At 40.3% G+C, this 17,251-nt stretch overlaps 1 protein-coding gene across 1 annotated transcript in view; it reads left to right on the top strand.

Annotated features, from left to right (window-relative positions):
- Positions 1 to 17,251, top strand: part of BLNK (B cell linker) — a 111,302-nt gene that overhangs the window by 88,200 nt on the left and 5,851 nt on the right. Inside the window, exons 13-18 of the mRNA XM_069067106.1 lie at positions 1,588 to 1,630; positions 3,783 to 3,873; positions 6,497 to 6,528; positions 8,822 to 8,898; positions 11,664 to 11,747; positions 16,130 to 16,285. Of these exons, the coding sequence (XP_068923207.1) occupies positions 1,588 to 1,630; positions 3,783 to 3,873; positions 6,497 to 6,528; positions 8,822 to 8,898; positions 11,664 to 11,747; positions 16,130 to 16,285 (483 nt within the window). The remainder of the gene's footprint in view (positions 1 to 1,587; positions 1,631 to 3,782; positions 3,874 to 6,496; positions 6,529 to 8,821; positions 8,899 to 11,663; positions 11,748 to 16,129; positions 16,286 to 17,251) is intronic.

Genomic DNA, 17,251 nt, shown 5'->3' with positions numbered 1-17,251 from the left:
TCAGTTTATACAAGTCTTCCCAGGTATTTCTTATACCATAATCTTCATCATTTCTTACAGCACAATAGTATCCAGTGATATTCATATACTATTACTTGTTCAGCCATTCCCCAATTAATGGGTACTCCACTTTCAGTTTCTAATTCTTTGCCATTACAGGGAGTTGTTATAAATATTTTTGTGATCTTTAGTTATGGCTTGTTTTGTTTAGGACCAATCCCTTGCTTAATTTACCCTCTCTCTTATTCCTCCCTTTACTTTTTCCCCTTTTCCTCATGTTTCCCTCTTGAATGAAATGTATTTCTATACCCAAATGTATGGGTTCTTCCTTCCTCTGAAGCCTCAAATGAGCATGAGTCTCAAGTGTCAACTGCTCTCCCCACCCCTTCCTCCTTGTTTTTAAACTCCTATTTATGCATTCTGCTTAAGTGAGACAATTTTTCCATCCTGCCTATCCTCTCCCTTTGCCCCTCACTAATGCTCTTAAAAGAATTTGGATTTAACTAAACACTATAGTATCTCTATATATTTGAAAAAGAGTAGGGGCAACTAGGTGGTGCAATGAATAGAGCACCAGCCCTGGAGTCAGGAGGACCTGAGTTCAAATCCAGCCACTTGACACTTACTAGCTATATGACCTTGGGCAAGTCACTTAACTCCAATTGCCTTGCCTTCCCCCCCTCCAAAAAAAAAGAGTAATATGTATAAATATGAAACATAGTAGGCAGCTAGATGGTTCAGTGGATAGAGTCTTAAATTTGGAATGAGAAAGACGTGAGTTAAACTCCTACCTCAGACACTTCCTTGCAGTGTGACCCCCCTCAAATCACTTAATCTCTCCCAGTCTCAGTTTTTTCAGCTATGAAATGGGGATAAATAATAGCGCCTACCTCACTGAGTTGATGTAAGAACCAAGTAGGGCGACAAATGTAGAGTGGTTTGCAAACCTTATCATGCTATATAAATATTAGGAAGTATTATTATTAATTCACCAGACAGAAACGGTCTTTGCCTATGTATGGATTTGTGACATAACCACTCCTCCCACAGGACCCCAGCCTATCAGCTGGGAATGCCTAGGCTAGACCAATTACAATAATTAGCAGCATCCATTGTTTTGAGGTGTCACAGCCCTCCCCAACCCTTAAGTGCAGAGCAGTATATAAATTGTCATAAAGACATTGTTCTTGCCACTGAAAAGCTGTATTCTAATTTTAAATTTATGCTAGTTGGTATTATATATATATATAAAAATATATAAAATAACTAACCATGTATGCATAGTTAGTAAACTTGGTGAATATTATTGCAATCTTAAAAATAGTCTTTTTGCACAAGACTGATTGTATGTCAGTATACACAGGGAGGAATACTCTATTAAATGTATTAATATTAATTAATTAGTATTATTCTAATTAAATATTTATTTACATAATAAAAATTAAATAATTAATAAAATTAATTAATAAGAATTAAATACTCTATTAAAATGTCTATTTTATTAACATTGCCTGTATTTCTCACTGCATTGTAAACTGTTTATTTGCAAATTATGTCAAGTTGTATGACCTTATTTTGTTTTTTCAGGCCCCATGTCTCCCTCCACCGAACACCTTGAGTAGTCATGAAGGTAAATATATATAAAGCTTTTTTTTTTTTTGCTTGTTTTGTTTGGTGGGGAGAAAGTTGGGAAGGAGCACTTTGGAAATTACTTTGTAAGTAATTATTGTAAACAGGGTATTCATTTCTTAAACCAAACTAAAGTACCTTCTGCAAACAGCAATGAGTAGCTAGATTGTAACCACAAACCCTTCTCATCATGAGGTGCCATGACTACATCCCAACTCTTAAGCATAATCTGCCCCCTTGCAGAGAGTCATGCTGATTTGCAAACGAAGACAGAGCAGGAGGGAGCCTCAGTGGTCCTCAGGTCTAAATGCTGCTTTTTACAGATGGGAAACTGAGGCCCAGGGGAGTTGAAATAATCAGATAAGGCCTATTCAAAAGTGAAGAATTACTTATTCAAAACTAGGATTTGAAGTGAGCTGAATAAACAAATCTGAGTTCAAATAATACTTGTTCTTTTGCTTTTCCAAGAATTTAGAGAAGGATTCATAATCTGGGGTCCATGCATTTATTAAGGGGGTCCATGAACTTGAATGGAAAAAAAATCACATCTTTATTTTCACTAACTTCTAACTGAAAGTTAGCATTTCCTTCGATTATTTAAAAATATTATTCTAAGAACAGTCCCGTGGCTTCACCAGACTGCCAGAGGGGTCCATGACACAAAGATTATGAGCCCCTGAATTGCTTTCAAAGCCTATCTCACATGTCTAACCTTCCTTCACTTCCACTGTTTTATTTATTGTTTGCCACAAGCCACAGCTAACTTTATACTTCCCTTGCTATGACCCAAAAAAAGTTCTCTGAATTTCATATTAGCAAATGGGCACTTTCTAACTCTAGGCCATAGCTCATGTATAGACCCCTTTTTCCTGTCTCTGTGCATGTTTCTCACCAGCTACCTCTTAGTTTTCTCCTTTTTATCTGTATCTTTTTTTGATCACACTATTTCTGTGTATTTCTCTCCCTAGTTCTCCTTTTCCCTGCCTGTCTTTCAATGGTTTTAGATTTGATTCTTCACTTATTTCCTTTCCAACTTCCTAAGCAAAAAACACAGGAGCAGCCTGGAGCCTACATGAGGCCTCAACTACGATCTTCCCTCTGGAGCTCACTCATGTGTATCTTTAAAATACCAGGATCAATACAGCGCCAAGATAGGAGGAGCAATGGATTCACTGAGCCTCAGAAGTGGAAGGGATCTTAAAAGGTTGTCTCGTTTGGCCTCTACCTGAAGGCGTAGGAGCATAGTGGAAAGGGCACTGACCTTATAGTCAGAAGCCCTGAGTTCAGACTGTAATTCTGCCGTCACTTCCTTGCTGTGTGACCATGGGCACTTAACATCTCTGATTCTCATCTGTACAATTGGAGGCAGGGGTTGGGCTAATTGGCCTCTGAGGTCCCTTTCAGCTCCAAATCTATGAGCCTATGAAATGGAAAGCTCTTCTCTAACACCCCCAGCCACTGCTTGGATACCCCTAGAAACAGCAGAAACCAGAGAAGGGAGCTCAGAGACCATATAGTCCAATCCTACCTTCATACCCTCTGCCCTTTTTACTGATGGTTAGACTGAGACCCAGAAGGGTTCAGGGATTTGCCCAAACAAGGTGAGTAGCTGATCTGAGACCTAAGCTGTCCCCTCAGTCCACTTTTGGACAGTTCCATTGTTAAAGAGTTTTTTCTTATATTGAACTGAATTCACCCTCACTGGAACTTCCACACAGTCCTCCATGTGAAAAAGTGCTGCACTGAATCTAGCATTTTAGGGACTTTTGCTAAGGGAGAATTAGGGAAACAGAAAGGTCCTCATTTCTGCTCCATGAGGCAGTACATGCCCTGCTGTTGAGAAGGTCACAGTGGGGCAGGCAGGATTACACCATCCAGGCAGGGATTCCAATTCTCTAGCTACAGAAGACTCTGAGCATAATCCATACAAGGAGATGACAGGGAGCCTGAGCCAACGGATGGGAGGCATCATTGTCCAAGTCCCCATGGACTTGGAGAGCTCAGATAGGACAGACAGATGCACAGCATAGTGAGACTAAGAGCAGGCAAAAGCAGATGGTAGATCAGTTCTTCCCCCTGGGTTTTTTTTTTTTTATTTCGCAAAGAAAATTACATTTCCTTATAACCCTGTACTGTGAACTTTCCCCATGCAGAAAAACCTATACCTGCTGAACGTCACCGAGGCCGAGCACCTGGCCCGAAGCTGGACCTCCCACACCCATCAACATTTCCCACAGTCAACAAGTAAGAATTATATTGTTCCTTGTGATCCCTTCTTGTCACATTACAGAATTCTTTATAAGAAATTATTTTTAGTATAAGTAAGTGGTATCTGCAGTGAAGCTGGAGGGCCCAGGGTAGCTTCCTTGTCACAGCTGGGGCTGACTTTGAGCTAATAGGCATTTTCCAGCAAATAAGGAGGTGTCTGATCACCCAGTGAATGTGTTGGACCCAAACTAAAATTCCAACATTTAGCCACTGCATCAAGATTGTGAGCCTTCTATGAAAATTATATCACTAGCCTTATATTCATGGGACTGAGTAACAAAGAAAACGAAGGCTAGAGACCATAACACCACAACTTTTACCCAGATTTATCCAGATAACATAGAAAGTGGGTTTGTTTGATTCTTGTATTATTGAGGTAATTGCTTCAGCTTTCAGGGCAATCTACCAATGAAAAAGGTTCAACCATTACGGTGTGGTAAAGAGAAGAGCATTGGGTTTGGAGTCAGAGAACTTGGGTCCAAATCCATTATTCTGCTTACCACCCACAAGACATTAGGCTTGTCACTTAACTTCCATGAGCCTCAGTTTCCTCATCTGTAAAAAAGAGTGGATGGAATTTGATGGCCTTTTAGGTCCCAGCTCTAAGTCTAAGGTGTTATAATTTTTATATGAGTGTTTCTACAAAGCCAAAACAAATGGTGGAAAGATTAGAATTTGGGCCAATTAAACTCCAAAAAGCCACAATCCCTGATACCAAACTCATTTCTTTCTTTAGATAGGCTCTCTTTCCTAAAATTCATGTTTCTGACAATGGTAGTGGAATCATTCTCCCAGATTCTGGGGTCTCGGGACCAGGGTTTGTCTTCTTTGACTCATGAAGCCACCTTCAAAGAAAGCCCATCTGCCTTCTTTCTCCTTTTCTAGTCAGTCACCAAACCAAGTGGATTCTTCCCTCAAAATAGCTTCCATATATGATTCCCCTTTCCATTCCCATGGTCACCACCCTAGGTAGTAGTATGCTCTTGTAACCTCATACCGGGATTACTGCAAAAACTATTACAGGTCTTGACAGATCATGAGTAGCAGAGCTGGGATGTAGACATGGCTCTCCTGATTCTCACAGGGATGTCTTCTTAGCAGTGCCTTGGAAGGGAAGGAGCTAAGACAAAAATCCTCAGTGTTAAGAGAAGGATAGGAAGAAAGATTCTATGGAGTTCTAATAATAGGCCAGGAAGGGATGGAGGCTGCAGGCAGCAGGCTGGGGCAGGGGAAAGTGATAATTTCCTGGATTTCATTCATTTAGCAAATATTTATTTAGCACCCAGCACACAGAGAGAGAAAGAGAGAGCACTGTGCTACATCCTGGGAAAGCAGATACGAAGTTGAGAGAAGACAACATGGTTCCTGCCCTCAGGGACAGTCACTTCCATCATCTACAGTCTAACAGATGACTAAGAGAAGTGTACATCAATAATACACAATACAACAGAATAAGTTTGGCCCCAGAGACGTTGTAGCTATAGAGCTGAAAGAGGTCATCTCATTTAATCTATTCATTTTATAGATGAGTAAACTGAGTCCCAGGGAAGTTAAGTGACTTCTCCAAGGTCACAAAGGTAGAAAGCATCAGAAACAGAATTTGAACCCAGATCTTCTCATTCCAGAGCTTGCGCTTGCTCCACTTGTTTAAGATGCTTCCATCTTGAAAAACGAAGAGTTCTACAAGGTCCACAGGGGAATTTATGATGATCCTACTTGGGCTAGATGAAAACTTACCTTTAAACTCTCTATGAAGAAAAAAAAGGTTTACACAACAAATTAATTTTGTAAACAAGATTGCAGAGAGCATTAAAAATGATAAAAGTAATAAAGATCATTTTTAATTGACAGAATTTTATGGTTACCAAACATTTTGCCTTATCTCCTTTGTTTAAGTACTTGGGATTATAATATGTAGAAGAGGAAAAGAACTTTAGAAGTGATTAATTCTGACTCCTATAGAGGTTAAAAGACTTGCTCAGGGTATGAAAGAAGTAGAGTTGAATTGTACCCAGAAAGTTTAATTAATTAATTTAATTTAATTAACCCACATCAATTTAATAAATTGTTTATAGGGACTTTAGCATGGTAATTATTTGCTTATTTATGTTGCTAGTTAGACATGACTCACTTGATTTATTAAAGTAGGCCCAATGGTGCCTCCATTTAGAATAGGTCCATAGTTGTGGAGCTATGATGTTAGATTAACCATTTCAGAGTCTTTTTAAACACCATGTTGGAAAAGTCCTTCCTGCTAAGCCTCTAGAATCAAGGGAGTCCTCCTGTGGAGCAATCATGATCCTGCTGACAATTTAGAATCACCAGGGAATTTCAGAGAACCATAGAATAGTTAACCAGAACACAGCTTAAAGATCATCTAGTCCAACCCCTTCATTTTATGGATGAAGAAACTGAGGTTCAGAAGGTCTAAGTAACTTCCCTAAGGTCACATAGCTTATACTCCAGACATGTTTATTGATTACTGCCTCTGTCTGCATTTATGTTCTTTAGAGTTACATCTTTGTTATTCAAAGAAGAAAAAATAGGTCGATTCACTCTCCATTTCATTCTTAACTGAATCTCTACTCTTTTATTTCAGACCAGTCCAACAGAAACCTGTACCTCCACCAAGTAAGTGCAATGAGCTATTGATGATAAAATTAAAGGTAGTTTTATTTACAATAATATCATACAGAATTGAGAGATTTGGTCATTTGTTTTCTGGTTAATTCGATAAATATAAGCAACCAAACAACCAAACAGTATTGAAGCTAGTGAGCTCAGGTTCCTCCCTCAAATCCTAATCTGGCCATGAAGATAACCTTGAGTTCTCTATGGTAATAAAGTGAAAGCTTTTAGCAGGTTCTACCATACTGGGACAATTTTGAACATTGTTTTTCAACTTATGCCCATCATAAGAGGACCAGTCTAGATAAACTCAATAAAGATTATCACAAAGTTGACTCCAGGACAATATATGTTGGGGCACAACGACCCTTGAACGGTCATGTTCTAAATCTCTCAAGTCATAGAAGGACAGGGAATATGCTCTGTGACAGAATCAGAGGTCCTTGCAATATTGAGGCACAGCAAAGGTTCTGAGATGCAGAGGAGGTATATGTAGTGGTCAGACAGCTAGCCTTGGAGTCAAGAAGATGTGGGGTCAGGACCCATATACCAGTGGTGTGACCTCAATGCCCCAGCTTCTCTTATAGGGAGGGTTCTGGTCTGCATCGGTAGAGGAAATGATGGGTCTAGTATTAAACAAACCAACTTAAGTTCCCTAGTGTGTAAATGTCAGATCTTTAATTTACCTCATCCTTTGTGTGAACAACCTGATACTTCATTATGGATAAAAAGGAATATTATACTGCAGAGTATTATATGAGCACTGAAAGGACAAAAATATAGGTGGTTAGAGATATAAGGAAACTCCAAAAGTGTTTTGTCCAGCACTCCTTCCCTTGCTCCTTGCATCCTAGAAATGAAGAAAGTTGAGGGGAAGGAAGAAGAGTCTGATAACTTATCCAAGGTCACATATTGGGTTAGTGGCATAGACACTAGGACTCCTCCCTCTGAGTACAGCTGTCTAGCCATTACACCAAGGACTGCTTATAATAAAAGTTATCTCTTACGTTATACTAAGATAGGAGGGGGGCAGAGGTGGAGAGGGATTTTAATGGGTCTGGGAATCATGCTAGCTAAATGTATTTTTCACTAAATCCTAGGTTTTATAATTAAATTATAAATAAAAACCTTTTGGTCATTGTTGAATTTGTGAAAGATATTTAAACTTATATTACCCTTATGTAAAAGATAGAGGCAAAGATTTGAGGTCATTCCAAATCTGCTGCAACTTCTACTAAAAGTTTGAAGACCTTTAAGTCAAATTCGGTGATCACCTAATTTTAACTTTTAAAGGAATTCTATAATATGTCATATTTTAATAGGTTAGGAATCTAGAGAAATGAATTAGTTCTTTTTGGCCCCAGGGGAAAGAACTAACAGCACTAGGTAAAAATTATCAAGAGGCAAAGTTAGGCTTGATATAAGGAAAACTTTCTTAAAAGAAGACCTAATTGGAAGTCTTCAAGCCAATATCTGTATGACCATTGTTATGTTATAACAGAAATTCTTTTTCAGGCATGATTTTAGAGTAGGTGTTTAGTGAGTCCATCCCCAGCTCTGAGATTCTCTAAGATGCAAATGTATAGGAACCTATCCAAAGAGCCTGACCCTAATCTCACTCATATGGTCCTAGACCACCATATGTCCTTTGAGGCCTTCCCACAATTGGAAGACTGGCTTTGTTCATTTGTCTCCCTGTCTTTGTCATTGAGGACACCATTCTCCACATACAGTGGGAGAGAAATCATGATGGTGCCAGTGCACATTAGGATGAATTGACCTAAATTTTATGGTCATGTTTCAAAGTCTATTCAAATCCTGGTTGAGACTGGGGGACACCAATGACAATGTTTAGGCTTGGTTTTTCTTTTTTAGAACCAACCATTTCTTTTTTCAACCTTTTCCATTTCTTCCAAATAACTTTTCAGTTCTAAAACTGAGCAGACTTCATGAGGTGACAGTATTGTGACTCAAGTCAGGCTAATCCCTGCCTCTCTCTGCTTGTACTTCTCTCATAGACTAGAATGTCCAATCCGTCCCATTTACCTCCTCAGTTCCTACAAATCTTGCCTCCTCCATGAAGCCCTCTCTGACCACTCAGATACCAACTGGCTTCTGCCTCCTTCAAACACCTCTTGAACTTCTCACCTGTACATCTTCCCTTACATAATCTTTTATATAGTTCTGTCATTGTTTGTCATGTTTCTGCCCAATCTCCCAGCCAGACTGTAAGCTCCTTGAGGGCAGGGACTAAGTCTTATATTTCTCTTTTTGACTCTTCTCGAATCCTTTCTAGAGCCTCCAGAGGTGTTAAGTCCCAGTATGGATATTCCATTACCCAACTTTCCAGCCAATTCCTGTCTGTCAGATCAGGTATGAAATTATTCCTCTAAGTATCAACTCGTCATCTGGTGGAGGAACACAGCAACGGATGAGAGAGAATCTTCTAGGTAGAACTCGAATGAAGTTTTCTGTGTGGGTACTTAAGAAACTCTTCCAACTTAATTCAATTTAACAAACATTTACCAAGCACCTGGTAGATGCAAGTCACTAGGGATGTGAAGATAGATACAATGCAGCTTGCAATCTAATGAGGACAAAACACACACACACACAATAACTGTTGTATGGGAATAAAATCATCAGGAAGCATTAATCAAATACCATGTGCCAGACACCGTGCTATGCAAATATACAAACAAAACAATCCCTGCCTTCAAGAAGCTTACATTTCACTAGGGGTGAAAACAAAAATAGACACACACACAACACAACATGCCTGTATGGGTATGTGTGCATATAAATTGTGTGTTATGTACACATGTGTCAATGTGCACGCACGCACATACACGCACAACTTGACAGTGGAAAGAAGAGATAAGTGCACAGAAGAGATCCAAAGCATTGCTCAAAATCTGGGAAGACTCTCCCTGGAAAGCTCCATAGAAGAGGTCACAAGTGAGTGAGGCCTTGAAAGAAAGACTTCAACAGGTAGCAAAGCTAAGGTATGGGGAGCAGAGAAAGCAGGATGAAAGAGGGGGAAAGGGAGAGGTCTAGTTTAACTACAGGGAGTGCATGCTGGAATCAGGAAGACCTGAATTCACATCCAGCCTCAGGCACTCACTAGCTGTGTTACCTTGGCCAAGTCACTTGACTTCTGTTTGCCTTAATCCACTGGAGAAGGAAAGGACAAACCACTCCAGAATCTTTGCCAAGAGAACCCCATAGACAGCATGGTCCATGGGGTCATAAAGAGTCAAACACGACTGAATAACTGAACAAAGTATGAATATGTGATTTGAGAAGCCAGCTTGTCACAACCTCAAACACAGAAATAAAAGGTTATGTTTTATTCAAAGCAATGTTAAAAAAAGAAGAAAATAAAGATTTTTGGGTAGAGGAATGATGTGATCAAAGTGTATTCTGTTGTTACTCCTACCAATAATGACTTCTGTCAATTAAAAAAAAAAACCCTTAAGGGTTACAAAGAATTTTCCCAACAATGACTTTGCAAGGTAGGCAGTGCAAGCATCATGGACCTAGTTTTACAGATGAGGTGATTAGGACTGCCTCAGGTTGGGGCACCTAAAACTAGGTGGCACAGTGAATAGAGCACCAGCCCTGGAGTCAAGAGGACCTGAGTTCAAATCCAGCTTCAGACACTTAACACACACCAAGAAAGTAGCCATGTGACCTTGGGCAAGTCACTTAACCCCAATTGCCCTACCTTCCCCTCTCAAAAAATTAAAAAAAAAAAAAAGACTGCATCAGGTTGCCTTAGGTAACACAGTGATAGAATGACTCTTCCATCTCCGGTATCCTGATTCCAGGCCCAGGGGCCTTTTCTCTGCACAGTGCCGTGTGAGAGGCTCCCTTGGGGCAGCAATAGGAAAGGAAGATGGAAGCACAGAAAGCCCAGCTAGGAGATGATTACAGTAGTATGGGCACGAGAGGATGGCCTGAACTAAGGCAATTGCAACAGGAAAGGGAGAAAAGGAGGGAGATGAGAACTATTATCAAAATAGACTTAGGACTTGATGATACTGGGAGAGGAGAGGGGCGAGGTTCGAGGAGGAGTCAAAGTTGAGCCCAAGGTTCTAAGTCTAGGTAACAGGCAGGGAGAATGATCATGCCATCAGCAGAAATATAGTCATGGAAATATGGAGCCTGAATGCAGATCAAAGCATACTTATCTGCTCTGTTTTGTTTTTTTCTTTCTCATGCTTCCTCCCATTCATTCTAATTCTTCTATACAACATAACTAATGTGAAAATATGTTTAATAAGAATGTAGAGGTAGAGCCTATATCCAATTGCACACCATCTTGGGGAGGGAGGTAGAGAAAATTTAAAACTTATGGAAGTGAATGTTGAAAACTAAAAATAAATTAATTTTTTTCTTAAAAAAGAAATATAGTTATGGAGAGGAGCACATTTAGAGAGAGGGTTCAGTCTGAGGTATGTTGAGTTTGAGGTCAAGGTGGGAAATCTAGATGGTGCGAACCCAACAAGCATCTGGAAATACAGGAAGGAAACTCTAGGCAGAGATGTGGGAAATCTAGAGATTTGGAAGCTGATTGCATAGAGGCGATAAATGAAGCCATTGAGGGAGATAAACCCAATGGTGGATGTGTCCTTTTGCAGCTGACTGTGGGTACCTTTGAGGTCCCAAAGGTGGTAACTGGTGATTCCCATTTCTCTAACAAACAGGAAGAATGTCCTTTCCTTTCCTTGGGTTTCTCACAGGGTGAGGAAGGGTTCAACACCATCATCTGGTATACCTTTTTTTTTCCTTCCATAAATTCTCTATTTCTGTCTTGTAATCTAAACACACACACACACACACACACACACACACACACAGAGTTTCTAGGTTACTAGGGTCATAAATCTAGAGAGGTCTTCTACTCCAACTCCCTTATTTTACAGGTGTAGAAACTGAGCAGTTTCCAGGTCCAGAGAGGTTGAGAGACTTTTCCAAGGTCACATAAAAATAATTAGCAGCAGAGTGAGGATATGAACTGAGGGATGTGTCAGTCCTGCAGTCTGCCCTTGGACTCTTCTTGTGCACCTAAAAGACTGGGGTCTCTCCAGTCTCTCTTTTGCATTAATGTTTCTAATGTGCTCTTGGTTTTACAGGAAGCCGAAGTTCACTGCAGACCATGGTATGCTGGTTCCTGTGATCGAAAATCAGCAGAGGCTGCATTATACAAATCCAACAAGGTGTGTTTTTTAATTCCAAAATTTGTGCATAGTCTACCATTGCCGTTCCTTTAATGGAATAATCTGTGCATTTTCACTGACTATGTGCTATCTTTGGAATGCTCTCCTTGTCTCCACCTCCAGGTTTCCCTCAAGTCCCGGCTAAAATCTCACCTTTCCTACTCCCCCTTAATGTTAGTGTTTTCCCCCTAAGATTACCTCTAAATTTTTATTTATATATGTGTACATGTGTGTATATATGGCATAAATGTATATATACAGTGCAACATACATATATGTGTGTACATGTGTGTGTGGCATAAGTGTATATATAGTGCAACATACATGTGTGTGCACGTGTGTGCACGTATACACACAGGGGTGTGTAATACATAGCTGTGTCCATGTTATCTCCCACGTTAGACTGTAGGCTCCTTGAGGTCAGGAGCTGTCTCTACCTTTCTTTATATTCCCAGCATTTAGCCCAGTGCCTGACACAGAGCACCATGCTTCTTCTTGTGAGGAGACTTTGGCCTAGCTCCTTTACATGACTCATTCAAGGACCCACAGCGGCTCGGGGGCTAAGGGTAGCAGCCAGGCTTGGGTCTCCTACCACCACGGCCACTGCTCTTTCTCCCACACCCCACTCATGTCAAGAGCCTGGAAGAAGCTGCCAACTGAAACAGTGTCAGCCCTCTAGAGGACAGAGAGCTGGGGTTGGCATCGGCGAGTCACAGGTAGCACCACTTGGACGTAGCACCGTTACCCCAAACTCAACATTCCCAAAACAAAAGGGAGCATCTTCTCCCAGAACTTGCTCTCGCCATGATTTCTGTTATTTCTGCTGACAGCACAACCATTCTACCTGTCAGCTGCACAGGCCTGTGACTTGGGCCTTCACCCGTCCGTCTCTCTCACCCAGCCCAATTCCAGTGCTTATCAGCGGCATGACCACTAACAAGTTACTTCACCCAGCTTTGTTTCCATCTCCTCACACGTAGAATGGAGTCCCCAGTCAAATGAGAGATCTGCAAACTGAAGTCCTATATAGTCAGTTATTATTCTGTTCACATCTTATCTGCTTCTCCCCCTTCTCCCCTCTCACCAGCAGGGTAAATATGTTGGCTCTTTCCAAGAGCATTTACGCATTTGACAGAGGGCTGTTCTCCGTCTCCATCCCTCACCCATACCCTGTGTCTCCCTCTGTTCCTCCTTCAGCTTTGCTCTTCTTCCAAGTATCCTTCACATCTCTCTGTGCTCATCCATAGGCTTAGTGGCCTTCAAACAAGATGAGGGAAAGGATATGAGAGGCACTGAATGCCATGGGAGGGCAAAGGAGTGAGAAATCACATCCAACTGAGGAACTTGGAAAGTGCTTAAGGAAGAGGCATCATCAGAACTGGCCCCTCAAGAATGAGGAGATAGGGGTGGCTAGGTGGCACAGTGAATAGAGCACCAACCCTGGAGTCAGGAGGACCTGAGTTCAAATCAAGCCTCAGACACGTAACACAAAAAAGACAGTCGTGTGACCTTGGGCAAGTCACTTAACTCCAATTGCCCTACCTTCCCCCCACCAAAAAGCAAAAAAGAAAAAGAATGAGGACATAGCTTCCAATAGCTAGAAGCAAAAAGGGCTTTAAGGCAATGAATAAAACCACAGAGATGGGAAAATGTAGAGCATTTGGAGCAACAGTGTGTTGTTAGCTTTGCCTGGAATATAGGTTACTTGGAGTCAACAAGCATTTATTAAGTACTTCCTAGTGGGGTAGCTAGGTGGTGTCATAATGCATAGTGTTAGGCCTGAGTCAGGAAGACTCATTTTCCTTGAGTTCAAATCCAGCCTCAGAAACATATTAGTTGTGTGACCCTGGGCAAGTCACTTAACCCTGTTTGCTTCAATTTTCTCATCTGAAAAATGGGCTGGAAATGGCAAACCACTCTAGTATCTTTGTCAAGAAAACCCCACATGGGATCCCCAAGAGTGGGATATGACTAAACAATAAAAACATGTTCTAGGAACTGAGAAAAGTGCTAGGGATACAAAAAAAGCTAAAAAAAAAATCTCTATAGTCAAACAGAAGAGACAATATGCAAACAGCTATGTACAAATAAGGTATAGAGGAAAACTGGAGATTAGCCCATTGGAGTGGAGCACAGTGAGAGTGAAAGCTAGAAAGACAGATTGGGGTCAGAACACAGAGTGTGAATGCCAAGTGAAGAAGTCTGGATTTTATTCAGCATACCATTGGAAGCCATTTAAGGTTTTTAGTAGAGGAGTGAGATAATCAGAGCTGTGCTTTCAGATTACTCTGGCAGGAAGGTGTAGACTGCAGACGAGGCAGGAGACCAGGATGGACTATATAGGATACAGATGAGACCAAAAAAAAAAAACTATGGAAAATTGGTGCAAGAACCTGAGAGACCCTGGCTCCCATTACCTCTGTCCTGTTTAATTCCTCTAGCCTGTTCTCTCGTACCACCTTATATAAATTTTTCTCTCATTCCTGGCAATGAATGGGTGCTGATACCAGATATAGATTGCTTCCTCTGGCCTGATATAATATTAGAATATAAAATTCTAATATTCCTCTGATATTCTATCGTTTCATATTTTACTACACCCCATTTAAGTGAAATATGTACATTCAGAAATTTCTTCAAGCTTTGCCTATGAACCAGAATGCCTCATCTTCCAAGCACATTCTCTCCATGTTGTTTCTAGACTCTGAGAAAGGAGGAGGAGGGAGAATAGACTTCTGTAGACCAGAGGCAGATGGTAGCAGTTTGTCCACCATCCAGTTGACTAGAGCTCTACATCTTGGCTTCTGATAGGTCTCCTTCCCCTTTCTGGTAATGAGGATTCCTAGGAGAAATGGGGGCAAGAATGAGAGAGCACATAGGAGAGGTATCCATCTGGCCTACCCCTGCCCCAAGGTTTCAAGGTTTCACTCTTTATAAAAAGAGATTGGAAATTATTCTGAGGCAATACAATGCCTGGCTGTTTTTTTCAAAATTTTTAAAAATAAATTATATTGACTTCATGTTACAGGAAATGAAGATTTTAGGATATCTCTTTTAAATGATCTAGAGACAATATTAATACATTCTTTCATGCATATTTACTATTCCTGTAACCAAATTGTTCTATTTACTTCCATTGGTTTATAACACCATGGTACAAGGGAAAGATAATGAAGGTGGAAGCAGAAGTCCTAGAGTAAAACCCACCTCCAGAACTTTACTACCTGAATAACCTTAGAAAAGTCATTTCCTCTTTCTCTCTTAGTCTCCCCCTCTATAAACTGTGGGAGTTTGACCAAATGACCTCTAGCTTCTCTTTAGCTCTAATGACAACAATAGCTCACATTTCATTAGCACTTTAAGGTCTGAAAATCACTAATGTGTGTATGTGTGTGTGTGCGTGTATAACCATTTCATGTATGACTCTCTGCCCCTTCGGTTTCACTTTGTATTCAACTGATACCAAATATAGGGACCTGTGATGTCATTAGTATTGGTATTTTGTGTTTCATTAGTATTCCCAGATGAGGAAGCACCCTCTACCAATGAAGGCTGGCACATACTCTGCATTTTATAGTCCTAGAGGGTTGCCCAGGGCACCGATAGGTTAAATCTTTTTATTTATATTTTTATTTATAAAGATTTTTATTTTTATCTAATTTTTAATATATATTTTTATTTATAAATCTTAAATATGTGCTCAGGGACACATAGCCAGTATGTACCAGAAGTGAGGCTTTAACCCAAGTCCTCCTGAATTCAAGACCAGCTCTCTAACCATTATACTACACTAGAATGTTGTTAAAAATGGCAGAACATAAATTCTCATAATTTTTCACATTTCAACAGTATTTTACACTTTACGAATTATTTCCTCACACCTAATTTCACTTGACCCTCACAATGATCACAGCAAGGTAGGGGTAGGAGTAGCAGCACCCTCAATTTACAGATAAGGAAACAAAGGTTAAGTGACTAGCCCCAGGTCACACAGCCAGCTGCAGAAAACACACTAGACTTGGAATTAAAGGACCTAGATTCAGTTTCTATCTTGGACACTTACTAGCTACGTGATATTGGCAGTTACACCATCCCTCTGGCTTCAGTTTCTTTACTTGTAAAGTGCAGGGGTTGGACTAGAATTCCAAAGTCCCTTTCAGTCCCCAAATTTGTGATCTTAATTGAAAGAGTCAAAATTCGAAACCATGTTTTTTGAGAAGTCCAGTGCCCTTCCCAATGAAAAGATATTCAAAGGTCATGAATACCTTTCTTTAGTTATTTTTAGTTATCCTTAAAAGGTGGTTTCCTATTTGTAGCAAGTAATAGCAATACTAACCATAATGTGTTTGTTTTTTTTCTTTTTAATTTTCTTTTATAACTAGGATGGATCATTTCTTATAAGGAAAAGCTCTGGTCACAACGCCAAGCAGCCATATACATTAGTAGTATTCTATAACAGAAGGGTTTATAACATCCCTGTGCGGTATATTGAATCAACAAAACAATATGCTTTAGGAAGCAAGAAAAATGGTGAAGAGGTGAGTAATTTAGTTCAACTCAACTGTGACACAGAGTTTTAGCACTGTGTAAGGTGCCCTAGGGTATATAAAAGAAGTATCAATCATGGGCACTGCTTAGTCCATCCCCGGACCTTAGAAGATTTACAATCTTGTTCTGGAAACAACTTAAATACAACATGATTAGAGAACATAAGGACGATATTCTAGTGCTACAGATTCAGTGGGCAGTCAGGAACAAGAGACATAAAGGCCAGGGTCAGGACAAGGGTGATGATGGAGTTCGTCCAAATCAGGGTTATAAAATCCTGGACCAGAAACACAGAATTTAAGATTCAAATTCCAAAAAGAGTTAGTTAGGCAAGGCAAAACTAGAAGTTGGATTACCAGGCAAGGGTTGAAAACACAGAGCTCAAGTTCTCAGAGCCTATGCAGAAATACTGAAGGTCAGTTTTCCAGGCTAGAGTCAGGAATGGAAATGCAAGGAAGGGAACAACTGAGTGAGACATGTCTTAACTCCTCCTCGGTCTGGACAAGTGTTAAAGTTTCATTCTTACTTGCTTAACTAATCCCGCTCTCTCACTGAAAGGTGACCACTGACTTAGAACAGTAAGAAAAAAGTACATGGAGGAGCCAGAAATGGAGGACAGGTAAAATTTACATCAAGTTATGGTCATTTGTCCTCTGCTGAGACCAGTTCCAGGGACCAGGGACTTGTTACTTTTCAAGACAGCCCATTTCCTGCTAGGTAGCTCTAAGTAACAGAATGTTTTTCCATATGTTAAGCTGAAAGTTTCCTTCAAGTAATCCCTATCCACTGGTTCCACTTTTGCCTTCTGGAGCAACACTCCCAATAAATATGCCTTCTCTGTGATCAGACTTCAAACAAATGAAGGCAGCTAGTATGTCTCCACGTGATATAATGTAATTCCTTCAAAATTTCATCATAGAAATTACAAGAGTAATTTTGTGGTTCATCAGACTTTT

Source organism: Petaurus breviceps, unplaced genomic scaffold (genome assembly GCF_028583685.1).
Source record: "Petaurus breviceps papuanus isolate PSGF00001 unplaced genomic scaffold, PetGlider_PUasm1.0 90740, whole genome shotgun sequence".
In the NCBI taxonomy this organism is placed as follows: Eukaryota; Metazoa; Chordata; class Mammalia; order Diprotodontia; family Petauridae; genus Petaurus; species Petaurus breviceps.
This window is presented reverse-complemented; position numbering and strand designations above follow the sequence as displayed.